The 18,883-nt window shown below is 38.3% G+C and overlaps 1 protein-coding gene across 2 annotated transcripts; it reads right to left on the bottom strand.

Annotated features, from left to right (window-relative positions):
• Positions 1-2,564: 2,564 nt before the first annotated feature.
• Positions 2,565-16,483, bottom strand: grem1a (gremlin 1a, DAN family BMP antagonist). Of its 2 annotated transcripts, XM_072569061.1 has the most exons (3): positions 16,256-16,407; positions 15,278-15,389; positions 2,565-4,197 (listed from the first exon to the last, which is right to left on the bottom strand). In XM_072569061.1, exons 1-3 carry the CDS (start codon positions 16,380-16,382, stop codon positions 3,681-3,683), a joined length of 756 nt encoding a protein of 251 aa, XP_072425162.1. In that variant the 5' UTR covers positions 16,383-16,407; the 3' UTR covers positions 2,565-3,680. The 2 variants fall into 2 exon arrangements, with proteins under 2 accessions (XP_072425162.1, XP_072425163.1); XM_072569062.1 differs by lacking the exon at positions 15,278-15,389 and having other exon boundaries at positions 16,256-16,483.
• Between the last annotated feature and the right edge of the window lie 2,400 nt (positions 16,484-18,883).

Here is an 18,883-nt window from a genome sequence, read left to right as displayed (position 1 = left end):
AAAGGAGAATGTCTGAAGTAGATTGAATTGTTCTAAGTTTGATTCATTGGAATGTTATAATTTGTCTTTTTCTGTAAAACTACATCACAGGTGAGTTTATCTTATGGGGTTGTATTGGGAGAGCAAGTGTTAACAACCGATCATGCTCAACAGTATTTAGTAATGCTGATTGCAAGAACTGTTCAAAATGTTTTGAACAGAATTCACTGTTAAACATGTAATCTTTGATTAAGTTACCAGAAATTACATGAACTAGCCCTATTTGTTTCATACACAGTTATACAATGTGTTTTGAAGTACCCTTGGTGAATGATCTGTTTCAGCCCTGTAGTCGTAAATTAAGTACATTTTATGATGGAAAAGAAACCACAGGAGTGAGCAATGTATTAAAATCACAGCAAGGAACAAATTCCTAGTGAGAATAAAATGGAGCTCAGTACTTAGGAAGGTAGATTTTATTTGTGTACTAAGAGTTAACATGGCATATAAAACGCTTGGAATGAAATCTGATTCTATTCAATTACAAAATCTTTATGACTTCTTGGTTTTGCTTACCATAACTGGATGAGGCTCTGAAGATAAGCTAATTCAACAAAAGCCTGCAGTTTATGCCATAAAATGAGTACAGCAATTACAATGTACAATAAGCATTAATACACACAATGCTCATTGCTTAATGTTATTGACTCAAACTAATTAATTGCTACTAATGATGCCTGGCTATATCAAGCAGAACTGTCATGCTTATAGCAGAGCAGCAAGACAAATAGGCTGCATTGCCTTCTCAGTGAGTATGTTCCTCCACTGTTGTGTATGTTTTCCAGACTCATGCAGTTAAATAAGAATGTGATTTTTTTTTCCCCATCTACTTCAAAATGTATCCTTCACAAGCCTCAAGAAAACCGGTATGAAATGAGTTGGCTTCCAAATTTTCTTTTTGAGCATTTTATATGAACTAACTACTCAATATTTGAAATTCTTCCCAGTGACATCAAGCTCAAACTTATTTAATTAAATTTAGCTAATACTATTTTGAATTCACATTGTGAAATGCAGAGGTCACAAGTTTGAGAACATTATCTTTGGTATGAATAGCTTTCACTTCACAATGAAACATGCGACTTAATACTTTTATTCTAAAATGAAGACCAATCTACCACAAACAAGGATAAACAGCCTGGTTATTCATTACCATCTTTCATTTTTACTTTGTTTTTATCATTTATTGTCATCATTATCTATGCTCTGCCCAAGATTAGTCAACTTTTCATATTGGTCTTTCCATGTCTCTTTATCCTGTGCCAGTCTTTTAATTTGCCTACATCGTTTTTCAAACTGAATAGAATTGATATCCTCTTTCCTCTCTTTTTTTTAATCTGCAATCTTCCCCCTCTATAATATCTCTTTATAATCTGTTTCCTATAAAGATGTGTCCTAGCCACATTCTTTGTCTTTTCCTGATTACGTTCAGTAAATTTTATTCGTTTTCCTCAGCACATCTTCATTTGTACCTTTTTCTGTATAACCCATCCTCTCCATTTTCTTCCGAGTCCCATTTCAAAGCTGTTTAGCAATTTGACTCTATCTGTAACATCCACATCTCAAATCTGTACAAAACACTCCAAATCAATTTCTTTAGAAGACACTTGTCCAGTTCACAACCATCTCCTCTTACCAAATACGGCCTTTTCCTAATAGCTTCCTTGCTGTTATTTCTTTGTTACACCTTCTATCTATAGATGCGATACTTCCTGAATACTTGAATTATTTGTCCTTGTTCTAATATCTTCCTTTATGAATATACAAATATATCTTGATGATTTGATAAATGCCTCACTTTAATTTTGTCAATGTTCAGTTTCATTCCAAAGTTCATTTCTGCTGTTACAGACCTTATTGACTCACTCTTATAATCTTTCTTCTGTGCTTGCTGCCAAAGCAGTACCATCTGCAAACCAAATGTTTGTCCTACACCAGTTATGTGTTTCAGTTCTTTCCCTTGACACTCCAGATGTTGTGCTCTACGTACCTGAAAGAACAACTGGGATGTTCTGAGCATGAAAGAAACTCAAGGATGGCTGTCATTCCTACTGTGTGGAAGCTGCTGGGTTCTTTTCCCCACCTCCTCAGTGTAAAATACTTACGATGAGGATTTCAATAGTGTGGAACTTTACAGACAGTAACCTATATCCTACACATTTGTGTCACTGTACATTGATGTTTCAGTGCATTGAACGGATTAATTGATTAGCTCAGTTGGCTGGATGGTTGGTTTCAATTTCCAACAGTGCAATCTCAAAGTCCTACTTTTTTAACCTCTCCCCTCCTCTGGGGCATGGTGACCCTCCTGTTAAACCACCATCAGTTATCTCTCTGATGAGAGACAGCCATCTGATCCCCTGGGATTATGGTGGCTTTACTGACCAATGTGCGGTATTTTCATCCCAGAAATGTAATATATAAAAGAAGCAAAATGAAAAATGGTAAATTCTTTACAGTGAAAAGCTGCAAGTCTACTGTATACACTACTAACGATACTAAATAAGGAGACAAAATACCGTCGCTTTTTATAATTGTGGTAGTAGTTACACTTATTGGTCTTTATTTGTTATGCTTGAGGGCACATTTCAAGTATCACAAAAAAAAAGTCAAATTAACACACACCCAAAGGGAGACTATAAACATTGAGGAAAAACAATATTGTATGAAGCATTGGATCTGATTTCTGGCCTCACTACCTGTGTAGTAATAGATGGCAAGAGTGGATTTATACCATCTATAGAACCTGCCTGATATCCACTGCATTAATTAAAATGATGAAAATTGGTCAGGTCGAATAAAGCTATGACTAGCTACACCATACATTATCACACAGGCCATGAAGCTGAAATTCTATCCCATAGTGCTGCTGTTCAGTTACATACATAAGACCTTTTGCAATCTGCATGTTAAAGCTGCCTGTTGATTAGTAATATGTTTTAATAACAGATCATGTTGAATATTTAATAGTACTGAGTGGTTTGACAAAAACACTTTTGTTTCTCTTTGAGTCTGAAAGTCCTATACACATTCAGTGGTCGGTTATAGATCTAGGATACTTACAATGTAACTAATCTCCTGCTAGTCAAAACAGTGAGTGTAAATTGTGTGTGAGAAGGTGGATGTTGCCTGGGCTTGTTGGATTTCCCACCTCTTTTTACTCCTACATATATGTCAATGAAAGTATACGTGATGATGTGTTGCGAATTTCAAAGCTAAACTATTGGATATTTCATCAGTTCACGTGGATTTTAACTTCAAGCTGTTAGAGATAGCTTGGAATTATTTTAATTAATCTACAGCAAACAATGCTAAAATTACCTCCCTTTTGGTCAACCATGTAACATTATGGGCTGAATAAAATCTCGCAATGAAACAGAAGTTAATTATTAAATACCCATAACTTTCAGAACAAAAGCCTTGAAATAATTATTTAAATATTCATATCCTTCTTCTTGACTATTCACATTCCACACAGTGGAAATTATCAACTTGGGGGTTTGGATTTCAATCCAGTTCCTTGAACAAAATAAAGATAGTGGAGGATACAAACATGTATAAATGTGTATGTCCCAGAATTTTTGCCTATGAAATATAATGTGATAAATTGCTGAATGATGTTAGTAGTAATAACTGTTGTTTTAGTTGAGGTCTATGGAAATGCAACGACACTGTTTAACTCTCTGGATTCTTTTCTTCTTAATTGATGGCTGCAGGTCAGGACAGTTGAGGGTAACTGTCATGGTGGTGAATCTCTTAGGCTTGCAGAAAGAGCAGGACTGAAAGGAGCCCTCCTCCTTGCGGACATGCCTTGGTATGTAAAAGGAATTGCACTGGCCGTAGCAGAACCTATTGATGATGGTGCGGCTGTTGCAACCCTCTTCGTGGATTGTTTGCTTGAGGGGCTGTGTTTTGCACCAGTCCCGTTTCAGGTACTTCCTCTCGGTGACATGCAGCGCTTCATGACTCGACTCCAAGACCTCATCCACGTTACTCCGGTTCCCAGCCTGCTCAGAATTGTTTGGCTGCCCTTTGTCTGGGGATGGGATTACCCCTTGGGAGCTACGATTCCTCTTCTTCCCAGCTCCCTCGGTGGTACCCAACAGAAAACCCCACAGGAACAGAAAAATACACAGTGCGCACAGAGTTCGGGTCATTCTGGGGAAAGAGCACAAAATGTATTTAATGATGTGCCCATTTGTAATTGCTTGTCAATTTTGTTTTACTACATACAATGACTTCATGCTTGATTACATATTGTTCTTGAAGGAATTATTTAATCCTAAATCAATCCCTTCTTCATAGCATAATCTAAGTATATAAATATTGACAATATGAATCTATTTCTCCTCAATTTGCCCTCTAATAATGTTCAAACATACCACAAATAGTGAACAAAGTAATGTTGCAATAAATCACTACTGTAAAACCTATTATTATAATACTCTTGCACAGTTTTGCTGTGCTGCTTGTACTTTTGAAATATTACTAATTTGGGATGCATTTGAATACAGATAAGCCATTTATCTAAACCAGATTTCTCATAAATAATGCATGACCACTTTTTGAAATAGTGAAAATAGGATTTAACAATATCAAGTTAAAATATTCTATATTTTACACTGTTTTGTTTCATAATAAAATGATCTATCACCACATTTGATGCCACATGGAATATAATTTGGTGACAGTGACAAACCAAAATGCTGAGTATCTTCTGTTCAGATATAAAGGTTTTGTGCTTTCTAAATGTTTACTTATTATTTTTAAACTTTTGAGGAAAGAACTACATTAAATCTTGTATTTAACCATGGTCACAACTTTGATCTGAGCAAAATTGTTACATTTGCAGTCAGGCAAGCTGATCCTGTCAATCTAATACATCTCTGTATGTCTGGATCCAGTACTCTAAGTAGCAGTCACAGTAAATTGAACTGTAAATAATTGGAAGGGAACTGTTGTATTCAGCAGGGGATTTTTAATATAAATGCCCTGAGCCTTCCAAGTTAAAGTCCCCTCCAATTAAACTGAAAAATATTTTGGGAATGATTTTCTCACTTATTGTGTGTAGCACAATTAAAAATAAACCTTCTACAGTATGTTTACAATATTGCCAAACATGGGGACATCCTAATATCTTGCATGGGTCAGGAATACGCAGTGCATTTGTTCATAGTTAAATTGTATTTGGAAATCAAGCTTGATTGAAGTAATATCTGATCTATCTCCTAATTTTCTTCAAGATCTGAGAAGAAATTTCCTTTATCATCTATATATGTGATTGATTGCCTGTGTTCTGACATTGAATGTGCTATGTAGAGTCCTGTGTGAGGCAGATTTCATGGGTTTTGTCCAATGAATGTATTTGGCAGGCTTGAATCTTTGTTTACAAGCAATGTTTAGTCATTACTATCGCCACAGCATATTCACTTAACCTGCAAATGAAGTGCTTCACTTGGAGGTCGCCACTGATGTTGTTACCTAGCCAGGTAATGAAGTGTCTGGATATCAAACCTACAGCTCAGCGAGCAAACCTACACCCTAAAGCTTTATTATATCTACCATTTCCCAAAGCAGACTGATTTAATACTGACAGTTAGAATTTGTGTTCCTGCCTGTATCATGTGAAGAGATGAAGAAGCAGACCAAGATCTATTTCAAACAACCCAATCGTTGGGCAAGTAATGTCTGACCTGTCAGAAGTTCCTCTTTTCATTGAATAATGTTATATCTACAGCACTTTTGATGATAAGCAGTTTGATAATTATGAAATTATTAAAAACAATGACAACATAGTTGTCTATGTAGCCTGAAGGAATTGAGAAAAGATTGCCAGGTAATACAGTATGGTACTGAAGATTAAGCCCTAACTGGCATTTTTGAGAGACTGGAGGGTAGTCCAGCCAGCTAGGTAGCTAGAAAGATAGAATGATTGAACATCCTCATAATGTCAGTAAAACTGGGCCATTGTCCATGTTAAAGGAAGGTTCATTTATTAAATCAAAGGCATCATTTAGTAGTCTTCCCCTCCAGCTGAGTGTAAAGTTTTCTTCCTAAAATAATCTCAAAACCTTTATCAAATTATGAAAACCACAATATCTGAAAATATGGAATGGTAGAAATTTGAAATGGTAAATTTTACTATGAAATTGATACCTTTTTAAATTTGCTTGAAGTTTTACAATGTGACTTGGATAATGTTTTTGAATTTCAAAGTAACCTGATGTCTTTACTTGGTAAAGAGACACCTCTATACAATTGGAAGAAAGTGAGGACTGCAGATGCTGGGAATCAGAGCTTAAAAATGTGTTGCTGGAAAAGTGCAGCAGGTCAGGCAGCATCAAAAGGAGGAGAATCGACGTTTCGGGCATAAGCCCTTCTTCAGGGATGAGGAGGGTGTGCCAAGCAGGCTAAGATAAAAGGTAGGGAGGGGCGTTGGGAATGCGATAGGTGGAAGGAGGTTAAGGTGAGGATGATAGGCCAGAGAGGGGGTGGGGGCGGAGAGGTCGGGAAGAAGATTGCAGGTCAAGAAGGTGCTGAGTCTGAGTCAGCACCACGTTCCTAACCTGCAATCTTCTTCCCGACCTCTCCACCCCCACCCCCTCTCCGGCCTATCACCCTCACCTTAACCTCCTTCCACCTATCACATTCCCAACGCCCCTCCCTACCTTTTATCTTAGCCTGCTTGGCACACCCTCCTCATCCCTGAAGAAGGGCTTATGCCCGAAACGTCGATTCTCTCTCTATGCAATTGGTCTAGTTCTGTAGTTTTGCTAGATTAAACTCTGGAGTACAATTACTGTCATTTTCTTTATTTTTAAGTTATAAGTATACTTTCTGAACCAAAAGAAAGCTTACAGTCCAATATTCTACTGAGGACAAATAAAAACTTGAATGAGCTCATAATTGCTCTTTGACAAGTTACCATAGTCCCTGGCAATTACTTAAAATGGGCATCAGCTATGTTACTGCTGATGAATATTAAAAAGACCAGGATAAGAGTAAAAAATATTTGCATATCTGGCAAAACGTTTGACACAATCACAATATTTGAGGACCCTTACTCTTTAAGAGCTATCCATTCTTTAACCAATCAAAAAACTGTCAACCGCAGCCTCATAACAAACACTCCTATACATGCATGGACTGAACAAACACTCAACAAAATAGAAACTATCATCAAGCTAAATATGGATTATATAGGCTGTTTGGAAAATCAAAATAATCTTTTCATTAAAATCTGATTTCTCCTTCTTTCAAGTTTCTAATTGCACCTTGAGTAGTGATCTTTTGCTTCCATTTCCCTAAATGGATAGCCATTTCATATATTAATAATTTTAAAATTTCTTTAAGTGCTGGTTCCGTCACATCCAAACATCACCTAAGAATCAGTTCATTAAAACTTCCTACAGTATTCACAAATTAAATATTATGCTTCTTTAAGAACTAAAAATATATTTCAATAACTTCACACCACCATTATGGTGAACATTCATGTATTTTTGCCAGTTGAAATTGTGGCTTTAATTGACATTGTTTTTCTTGGTTGACTTTGCTGGTTCATTCTTGAGAAAGAAAGAAGATTAGCTAAAATTCAATATTTTTATTTGGATTGTCTCCTCATGAAGATTTCCACTCGTGAAAAGATCTTATCTTCCCTGGCCAATGATTCAAAGGCATGAACTTTAGTTGGTATAAGAAGAAAACAAGAGTAGAGATATTTTGAATTATTTCATTTTAGTTTCAGCAATTTGTTAATTTTCTAAAAGGTAAAAATGGATTAAAAGTTTAAGAAAATGTTTATATTATCTTCTTCATAATGAATGGTATTTATTTCAAACAAGCTGTAAGTTCACAATTGTATGCTTTATCAAGATACAGGGTTTGAAATCATTTAATCATTTTATTCAGAAATTATAAAAATTAGTGAAGGGAATTTGATAAAATAAAAAGAGTATGTTGAACCCAACTGGGAAGACCTACTCGTGCAAAACATGTACTGCCCAGGGCAGTGCATGTATTTATTGCCCCCTTGTGCATTGATTGATTTCAGTACAAGACACATTCCAGATGTGCTAGAAAGAAATTTATTACCCTCTTAAACTACTTATTGTTTTCAATTACATATTATTTCAACCGGGCCTATGCAGTGACTCTGAATGGAGTGTATTACAAGTCAACATAACACCTTCCTATGCAAGCAACTACAAGATAATATATTGAAATATATTTTCTGAGATGTCATACAGTATTTTAGTTTGTTAAAGGTTGGAAATCCTTCACATATTTAAAACTCTTTTTGATTCTTGGTTCTTCATTCAGTGCTTAAAGATTGGAAGTGGCATTGCACTTGAAAAGGTCATGAGACTAACAGGGTTAAGTATTAATGTTAGTGCAAAATCATATCAGCAGTTTGTATACCATCCTAGATTACATATCATTATTTTGTTTTGAACCAGTTATTTAAACTGGCTGACCTTTTCATCTATTATATTTGTCATCATCATGAATAGCTCTTAATGGATCCAAAAACTTATGTGAGTTCCTACCCTTTTTTAAATTACAGTTTTATGACACACTCATTAAAGTGAAATTTCAGTGTTAAGGAGTGAAACTTTTTTTGGTTTTCCAATGTTATCATTAAGAGACCACACTTTTATGAGAAATTACATAATCAAAAATAGAGCAAAACCTTTTTTAAACTGTCTCAACTTAGAGAAGTACCAAAATATACTTGTGCATACATTCACCTCACACACCAATCATTCCCATGTCATATCTTGATTAGATTGTCAGCAAGTGCTGAATTGAAATTCACTAGAATGATACTAGGGCTAAAAGGGTTAAATTATGAATACAGATTACCTAGGATTCTCATCTACTAAAATGAGTGGAATGAAGTGTGATCTATTTGAAGCACTTTAGCTAATTAAAAGAGTTAATAGTTCCTCTCAATCTGTCCTGTTGCCTTTCAGGGACAGTTCCAAATGAATAAAGCACAAGTTTGAAGTGGTGGAAATCTAGAAAAGCTCCTACCAAAAGTTGTTCAGGATGAGGGTGTGTCATTTGAAAATTTATAAACTATAATTGATAGATTTTTATGAGGCCATGGCTTTAAAGGAGGAAGGTGGATGGGATTAAGATGCATATCAGACATGTTCTAATTTAATGTCAACAAAGACTTACAGCACTGAATGGAATGTTTCTATTCCGTCTACTCTTATGTTTAAACTTGTCAAATGAATTTTATTTAAAACTTTTTTTCGGGCATCAGAAGAGGCATATTCCCAGTTTTAGCCATCTATTTCAAAGTAAAAGAAGAAACTTGTATTTCTATAGCACCTTTCCAGACCTGAAAGCATCCCAAATTGCTTTAAAGTGAATGAAATACTTTGGAAGGGTAGTCACTATTGATACTTAAGAGTTTTAATACAGGTCACACAAACAAGAATTACATAAGTGAAAAGATCAACTATTTTAAATGATGGTTGTGGGTTGCATGTTTGCCAAGATAGTAAAGAAATCTCCCTGTTTTTCTTTGGTGACATCCACTTGAAATGGCAAATAAGGCTTCAATTCAGACACATTTGAAGGTTGGCACCTCCCAACAATTAAGCATTCCCCCAGTACTTCACTGACCTCAGTACTTTCCAGCTCCAAGTTTTGGAGGAGGACTCAACCTCTGACACGAGGCAAGACTGCTACTTGCTGAAGCAAGGATGACTCCTACCACTTTTTCAATTATTAAATGATGTACAGTTTGCTAATAAAAATAGAAGAGCCCTTCAAGGAATTGAATAATACGTCGATTAACGCTGAACTTTCAGCTTTTGAATCTGAGTTCAAATTTAACCTAAATTATTGTGGTGGATGGAAATTTTCTCTTAACTGATGGCTGTAGGATAACTTCAGGCATGGAGCCAAAACACAAAAACATTCATATTTAGCACTAATTTGACTCCGAGAACACCCAGATGGCTGGCATAGAAAACACAATAATAATATAGGAGGATGTTTCAAGTTACAAGTATGTGGGTGAAGCAAAGTAGAAAAATCTCTCCCCTGCCATCTAGATATTTCTGACCTGAGAGCAATGGCTACTAACAGGAGGTTGCTGAACTGGCATCTGACCAAGTATTTTTCAATTACACCTCCGAAGTTGCACTCATCCCACGCTTAATTTTCTTTGCGTTCTTGTTAAACATTTAAAAACATGCGCATTAATTGTTCTGTATTTTCAGAATTAAGTCATCCAAAGTAAAAGAATAGACATGAAATATTCTGTTCCCTTTAGCTGCAATTAGTAGTGAGTTACCTTATTAAATGATGGGATCCAACTTCGTGGTGCCACCTTTTGATACTTTATTACGTTGTAGGAGAAAATTTACTACCACCTACTGCTATTTACTGCTCAACAAAGCATCCCTATAGATTACTATAATTTCAAAATATGCGCAATGTCAATAAAAATACCAATACAATACAAAAAGGAAATGAAAATGTTTACTCAAGTGCTAGGCAAACAAAGAAATGTACTACATAATAGAAGTATAATATACAGTATAGATAATTTGTTTTGTGGCATTGTCTTTCAATTATTTTCTATTTGCTTTTATTTATTTATATTTCCTCATTTACTGCCCTTTTCCTTTTTTTTGTACTTCCATTTCTTTCTGCACATAACGTGAATAATAATTAGAAATGCCCATGTTCGTTGGGAATCTCAAGGGGCATTTAAAAACTGCGCAATAGAAGAATCCTTGTGTATTAATATAGATTTTACTGTTTTCATGTCCACGTAAACATGAGAATCTGTACAAACATGGATTCATATTTCATTCCAATCTGACAATCTGGTTTCATGCTATTACATGCGTTATGAGGTCCTGAATGGTATGATTGCTTACATTGAGAACAGAAAACATTAAGTCAAAGCCCCCAGAACTACTCATCTATACCTCCTTGTGGGAAGCTTCTGAACTGCAATTGTAGAGATATTGGAGCAGTTCGTCAGAGAATCGGGGACCTCAAAAAGAAAAACAGCTACAAGTTGGGGAGAAACTATGTTGTTTCTTGAAAGGAAATAAGATTTTCCATTATTGCTTTTTGAAGTGATTAAAAACTAGCTCACCAGCAGTTAACAGCTATCCTTATTTATTATTGCAAATGAATAATAAGTATGACTTTATGAAGAAGGACCCAGGCGATTTTATTTTCTTTTGTAATTTGCATTATTGCATACTATGTTCCCTATTTTTTTAAAATGTGTGGTCTAGAAAATAGCTTTTTTTAAAATTGCATTTTTTTTTTCTTTCCTGTATGATGCCGATATAACATAGCCACTTTAACTGGCGAGTACCCTGCACCTGATCGGCCTGGCGCACCCACCAAAGCGAAATTCGGAGAATCCACTTTTGGAAGACGATTTAAAAGAGGCACCATGCTCCTTGCATTAGTAAATAAGTGATTTAACATCTGGGAATAATATTTTGCTGAACTTACTTTAAAATACATTAATAAGCAGCCCAGCTATAAATAAGTCTCTAGAACCCTATTATTTCAATTGTGTTTACACCTTATTCCATTGATATGTTCCACTATATTATAATTTTTGGACTATGTACAAATATATTTTCCTATATAATCAGTTACTGCATTCCAGAAGTATTCCATTGTAAAGATTTTTGAGAAATTTTGAAGATATGCTAAATTTCTAGGTAAATGTAATTATTGTCTTTTTGTCTGCTAATATCTTTAGGTTTAAATGTTTTAGGTTATTCTTTAGCTTCTGTAGTAAATTAGTGGCGACGTAGAATTTTAATTTCATAGCAAAGAGAACAAAATGATAAACCTGAAGAACAATGGCTGAGTGATCAATTAATGTAACAGAAAGTGTGCATCTATGTACAAAGCCTGTACAAATCACATTGTACCCAACCTAGAAACAACCCTAAAGTTCAAAAAGGCTTTTAGACTACCCTTTACATATTTCCATAAAAATGAAAGCTGGGAAATTTTCTTAAAGAATTGGCAGTTCTATGTACAGACAAAAGTTTAAAAACTACATCCCTATTTCTTTAAGCCAAATTGCCTGAATAAAATCTGCACAAAAACGGTTTCCCCATTCGCTGCTAAGACACAATGAACATTACTATAACGACAGAACTGAGAGCTGTTTCTTGGCAGATGCTAGTGAAAACATTAACTTTACTGCCCTAGTCTTCGGAAAAGTAAAGTAGCAAATGTAAACATAGCCATGCACTTTAAAGTTTGGCATCTTAGTGGTCAGAGCTAAAGGTTTCTCTTAAAAGATTGCTTTTCAAATCTAGACACCATGACTTGGATTATAAAATTGACATATGAAGTGCAACAAAACTCATCTGTTTATATATGTAAAGTAATGAACGCATAGAATTTAATTTCACAGCAAGAGGAGAATATGATAAAACATGTGAATAATAGTTCACCGATCAATTAATGTCAACACAACCAGAAGACTGTCAAATTCCTGTACATCATTTTACTTTCTTTAAAAAAAAACTGCAAGGTGAAATCCATTTACACAAGTTGACAACTTTTGGCAGGTTAGTGTGCGTAAGTCATGAAGGAGGATGGAAAAAAGTGTTATTTTGAAAGGATGGTTCACTTATTACATATAAAATTAGTGGGCGGCACGGTGGCACAGTGGTTAGCACTGCTGCCTCACAGCACCAGAGACCCGGGTTCAATTCCCACCTCAGGTGACTGTGGAGTTTGCACGCGTGTCTGCGTGGGTTTCCTCCCACAGTCACAAAGATGTGCAGGTCAGGTGAATTGGCCATGTTAAATTGGGCATTGTGTTAGGTAAGGGGTAGATGTAGGGGTATGGGCGGGTTGCGCTTCGGCGGGGCGGTGTTTCCACACTGTAATGAATCTACTAATCTACTAAAATTACAACTTATTCTAATTCAATTATACACTCAGGTTTAATTCCTGTCTGCAGTAGTCAGCATCGAAACAATGTCATTCCAGTACATATGTATCCACAATAGTATGCATTTTGGCAATATGTAATAATAACATGTAAATTCCTTAACAGTACCCACCGAGTATAATGTAATGGTGAAATATTATGTTAATGTCACAAAATCATAACCTGTTTTTCGGAATAGTAATATTCATATTAATAATATTATCTGTAAAAATTTCATGAACTATGCATGATAATCCTCAAGCATTCTAATCAATAAGGCCAGAAAATAAAATCAATGTTGCCACTCAAGTCTCAGTAAATAGTATGAATTCTTATCTCCTTGTTTATAGCAATAACGTAACTGCTCTTGAAATAAATTACTTGGTGGTTCTACCAAATTTGAAGGACTCTCAGGTGCGACAGGCTTTCACGCAGCCTGTTCACATTTTTTAGGCAATAGTGGTTTCTGATACTCGTGAGTAGGGAGTAGATATTGTTAAACATGTGTAGATCCACGGCAAAAGGGTGAAAACGTGAATTTCACATCCTTGGAATTACTCAATAAAGGAAAGAGCGATGCAGCTGGTTGGAAAAAGTGAATTCGAATTGATCTGACAATAAATCACGAAATTATGGCAATATTTTTGAAGTGTGTGATTTTAAATTTGATGTTGTTTGTACCGTAGAAGACTTCAGAATTGTTGTGAAGAGGTTGATAGTAATGATGCAATGTAAGCATTTGTGGTGAGTCACTTAGTTAGTGTAATATGTTCGTGAAATAAGTTAAAAATCACACAACACCAGGTTATAGTCCAACAGGTTTAATTGGAAGCACACTAGCTTTCGGAGCGACACTCCTTCATCGGGTGATTGCTCCGAAAGCTAGTGTGCTTCCAATTAAACCTGTTGGACTATAACTTGGTGTTGTGTGATTTTTAACTTTGTACACCCCAGCATCTCCAAATCATTCGTGAAATAAGATTACCATTAAGCATTTTCCCCCCATTTAGAGCCTTATGGCCGAGACATTAAATCCGACTGAAAATACTGACAGTTGGATCTTTGAATTGAGCTTTACTGTTATTCGTGCAATTATTGAATGAATAACAATTGCGATTTCAACATTTTTCAATTAATTTTATATTGTGCGCTTTAAACACCATGACATTCATTTAAGCTTTGCAGAGTTGGATTGGAATCAACATTTGATTTCGTCAGCGTTACTGTGTAATCGCGTCAACAAAAAATGGGAAACAAAATCCACATTTCAATCATTCAAATTCTTTAAAGATCGCCTGATGCATTTTTTTTCAATTATTGGCCAAACATTTTTGTCTGTTGTGTATGTTTGTTATTATACTATGCAGTGGGCAAGAACTGTAGCAAGGACAAATCTTTCCCAGGATTATTCTTACAGGTCAGAGAGAAGGTATACAGCACTATGCTGAGTTGCCAAGAAGCAAATGCACTGCAATACTGGTCGGTGCTGTAACAATTCCAATCTAGTGGAGATGGTTAACTTTCCCTTGAATTTCTCCTGTGCCACATTGTCTTTGGGAATGAATACAGGATGGTGAGATGGCTTTGCGTTCTTGGCATAAAATATGAGGATTTGACTGTAATGTGAGAGAAACCCAGAATGGTTTAACTCTTAAACTGTGAACGGTATTGGGGACGGGGGCGGGGGGGGGGGGGGGAGGTGGTGGCGGTGAGAAACGCTACAGAACATTCACAAAATGACATTGTTACGGCCACTCAGCCCATCGTGTCTACCCCGGCTCACCATCGAGCACTGAAATCACGCTGAGGTCTATTTCTCTAAATAGTTCATCACCGATTTCCCAGAAGTAATAGCAAGTAAAAGTTGATCGATGGATTCTGTAGGTACTTCCAATTTAGAGAGAGAGGGGAAACTGTCTTCTGATGTATATTTTTAAAAAGCGATTCTTTTTAAACTGCATCATTAATTTCTCTGCATGACATGAGTCACGGCAACTGAATTGCTGTCCCTCTGTGTCACTTGTCCCCCTCCCCGCATCCTCCGCTGTAAGTTGTTACTTGAGACAACTCTCACTGCTTCCTTTTCGAGTCTGACAAGGCTGCAGTCCCCCCAGCCATTTTCTCTCTCATCTCCCCACCCCTCCAACCCCTAACCCCGACGCCCCAGTGCCAATGTGAAACGTAGATAAAAGCGATTTTTTAAAAAAGTCATTCACTAATGTAACAGAAAAGCGAACATGTCGGAAACGAGTGACCTTCTTCGCGAATAATTGTTCTGTGTGATACCTTTGTGTCAATCTGACCGCATCCTGGAATCTCATCATTATATGGGCCACCGCCGACAGCAAACCGGGGATGCTGAGGATGCGTCTCCGTTTACCAGAGCGGAAAATACCGACTGCGGGTGGGGAAAAAAAACAACAAGGAACAGAGAACCAAACCACAATTTCTTTTTTTATATATTAAGGACAGCAAAATGAGAAAAGTTGTAGGAGAGGAAATCAAGAAAAGAGGAAGACTGCGGGAAATATTAAACTGACTGGGCTATGGAGAGACATTTAGATTAAAGATCGGGGGAATTCACGCTGCATTCAAAATGAAAGCACACAGAAGGCTTTTGGTAAAGTGCAGGATGTCGTTTGAAGAAGCCAATATAATCTGGCTGTTGGAAAGAAAGTAACAGGCGAAAGCTGCAGTCCACACCGACCATTGACTTTTGTGAGCTCCCTCCCGGTTTACATCGATCTGAGTTATACTTGAGTTCAGGGAGAGAGAGAGCCCACAATATCATCTCTTCCCCAGAGGTGGGGAGCTGTTAACCAGGTTATTACTGCTGCATTCTGAGCCGAAACGGACACACTGGCCGGCGTAAACATCCAGGCATTCGCTGCTGAGAGCCAGCAGTTAGATGGAGCACCTCTGTCCATCCGCCGACAACTCGGTGTTGCCCGCTCTACAGGGTAAAAAAAATACTCCGGCTTCCTGAGATCCCGGCTCCGCGGGAGGTTGGAGGTACGGAGTAACCGGGACTAGCCTGGGCTAACGGTCCAGCCTCAGCTCACCGTCAGCACAGTGAAGGGAGAACCGACTGGGAAAGGTATAGACACACAGAGGGAGACAGAGAGATGTGAGGCAGAAGGACATGGAACAAGGAGGGAGAATCAATTCAGCCGCACCACTCAGCTCTCCTGCCTCTGCCAATGTCCTGTTAAACATCTGGGCGTGTTGCTTTGTTTTACTGTTAAAGGCTGGGGTTATACTCACCTGGCCCTGGGACCTGACTGGAGACTGCAGCCTCCGGGTTCAGACAGGAGCTGGCCTCGCCCGAGTGTGAGAAGCTGTGGGCGCTGCTGGCAGCTCCATGAGCTGGCCGCTCCTCCGCGGCACACATTCCCCCCGCCTCCCCGGATCGTGCAGTCACATTTAAAAGCGAAGAATTCTCCAAACCCCCTCGCGATCATTGGCTACAAATCAATCCGCCCACAAACAGGTCCGAATGGAAACCGCATGTAATTCTCACCCCCGCCCCCCCCCCCCCCACCCCACCTCCCGCCCAGGCCGTCCCCTCATCCCAGCAGCTCTGACAGTAAATAGCGGGCGCTTGGGAACAAACTATTGAAGAGCAGCACGATAGGAGATTACAGAATGGAATGTTTTTGTTGTTGCTAACTCTAGGCGTGTTCGCCACCAATCCAGCGATTTATGAATGAGCTCGCGAATGCACTCTGAAACATCCAGAAAGTCTAAACGCGTCCTCTAAATAATGTGAGGTTTACACTGTTGTGAACCGAGCATATTTGCCCTTATTAAACCTTTTAAAGTGAATTATGTTGTCAATTGATTGTCAGTCCAGTTCCTCCACCTTTATTTGTTCATTTTCCCCACTTTGAACAGTGAATGACTTGGGAAAGCTGAGTTCATGCGAGTTGGTTCCGATCCGGAGCCAGGCAATGCCGACTTTGTTCCGGCCCTTGGCTTGGCCGTCCAGGAATTCCAATTCACGGTACTAAGCGGGTTACTATTTTAAAGTGCATGATATAGGCAATCTCTGACAGCTAAAAGTGATGAGACTCGATTCCCTGGTGTGTTTAAATGTCACAAAAGACAGCTTCCCCCATTCACTATTTGTGATGTGATGTACAGTGCAGTAATGTAAAAATCATTGAGCTCCGCTATACCCCAGAATAGATTGAACTCCAGAGTACATCCCTCCAATCTTCTTGGGATGCCAGCTTCTGCTGTTGATCTTAAACATACCGATTCTCAACCAAACAGTTCTTCGGGCATAGGGGGTGGGATGTCCTGCGAGGTATTGGCATCAGGAATTGCTTCTATTTCCTTCCTTCTCTGCCACCGTCTTGCCTCATCCATCAGGCATCTGGAAGCATTAGTGGATGCATCTCAATGGATAAGTTATGGCCAATTGGTGGCAGGCTGCTCCCAATTAAAAATATCAATGATGTGGAGTGCATTATTTCCCCCTCCAACTCTATTTCGATTTAGTCCCTGCCCTCCCCTTCACTGTTTGATCCCACAGCATTGCCCTTTTGTGAAGGGCACTGCTTGTCACTGGCCACTCGGGTGTTTTCCCTATTGAGAGTTGGAACAGTGTGAGTGTGTGTGCGCACATGTGCAAGGACTCTCCTCCTTGAATGGGACTGTCCCTGGACTAGCTAAAAAAAAATCAATGATGTCGTCTTTTCAGGAAAGCTTCAGAATTTTTCAGTCACATGTGGCACATGGGCAACTATGGCAAGGCCAAAATGTATCCCTCCCTAGATGTCCTTTGAAAGGTTGTGGTGAGCTGTCTTGTTGAACCGTTACAGTCTATGTGCTGCACAGGTAGACCCACAATGCTTTTATGGAGGGAATTCCAGGATTTTGACCCAGCCATACTGAAGGAATTGTGACATATTCCCAAGTCAGGATAGTGGGCATCTTGCAAGTAATAATGTTCCTCCTTATTTATTACTCTTGTCTTCTAGATTGATGTGGTTGTGGGTTTGGAAGGTGCTGCCTAAATGTCTTCGATTAATTTCTGCAGTGCATCTTGTGGATGGTATGTCTTGCTGCTACTGAGCTTCAGTGGTGGAGGTAATGCATGTTTGTGAATGTGGTGCCAATCAAGTGGGCTGTTTTATCCTGGATGGTGTCAAGCTTCTTCTGTGTTTTTGGAGCTACCCTCATGCAGGCAAGGTGGGGTGGGGGGGGGTGGGGGGGGGGGGGGTAGTATTCCATCACACTCCTGACTTGTGAATTTAGATGGTTGTTGGGCTTTGGAAAGTCAGGAGTCACTGCAATATTCCTAGCCTCTGGCCTGCTGTTGTTCCATTAGGTGGTGGTCCATCAGGGGAATAGATAGAGTAGATAGTCAGAGACTTTTTCCCTGGGTTCAACAGAGTGTTACAAGGGACATAAATTTAAGGTGAAAGGTGGAAGGTATAGGGGGGGATGTCAGGGGTAGGTTCTTTACCCAGAGAGTGGTGGGGGCATGGAATGCGCTGCCTGTGGGAGTGGGAGAGTCAGAATCATTGGTGACCTTTAAGCAGCAATTGGATAGGTACATGGATAGGTGCTTAAGCTAGGACAAATGTTCGGCACAACATCGTGGGCCAAAGGCCCTGTTCTGTGCAGTATTGTTCTATGTTCTATTAGGTGCAGTTGAGTTTCTAGTCAATGATAAAACCCAAAACATTGATAATGGGGGAATTCAGTGATGGTAACACCATTGAATGTCAAGGGGCAGTGGTTAGATTGTCTCTTATTGGTGATGGTCATTGCCTGGTATTTGTGTGGTGAAAATGTTGCTTGCCACTTGTTAGCCCAAGGCTGGATATTCAAATGGATCTCATTCCATTTGAACATAGACTGCTTCATTGTTTGTGAATGGTG

The sequence above is a fragment of the Chiloscyllium punctatum genome, chromosome 4 (genome assembly GCF_047496795.1).
Source record: "Chiloscyllium punctatum isolate Juve2018m chromosome 4, sChiPun1.3, whole genome shotgun sequence".
Lineage (NCBI taxonomy): Eukaryota > Metazoa > Chordata > Chondrichthyes > Orectolobiformes > Hemiscylliidae > Chiloscyllium > Chiloscyllium punctatum.
The sequence above is the reverse complement of the archived record's forward strand: the minus strand, read 5'-3'. Positions and strand labels throughout refer to the sequence as shown.

Coding starts and splice junctions, on each gene's coding strand:
- grem1a (XM_072569061.1), bottom strand. CDS start 16,382: ATGTGTGCCGCGGAGGAGCGGCCAGCTCATGGAGCTGCCAGCAGCGCC. Junction 15,390..16,255: donor CAGTCAGGTCCCAGGGCCAG/GTGAGTATAACC, acceptor CCCCACCCGCAG/TCGGTATTTTCCGCTCTGGT. Junction 4,198..15,277: donor GCGGTCAGATTGACACAAAG/GTATCACACAGA, acceptor CTCTTTCCCCAG/AATGACCCGAACTCTGTGCG.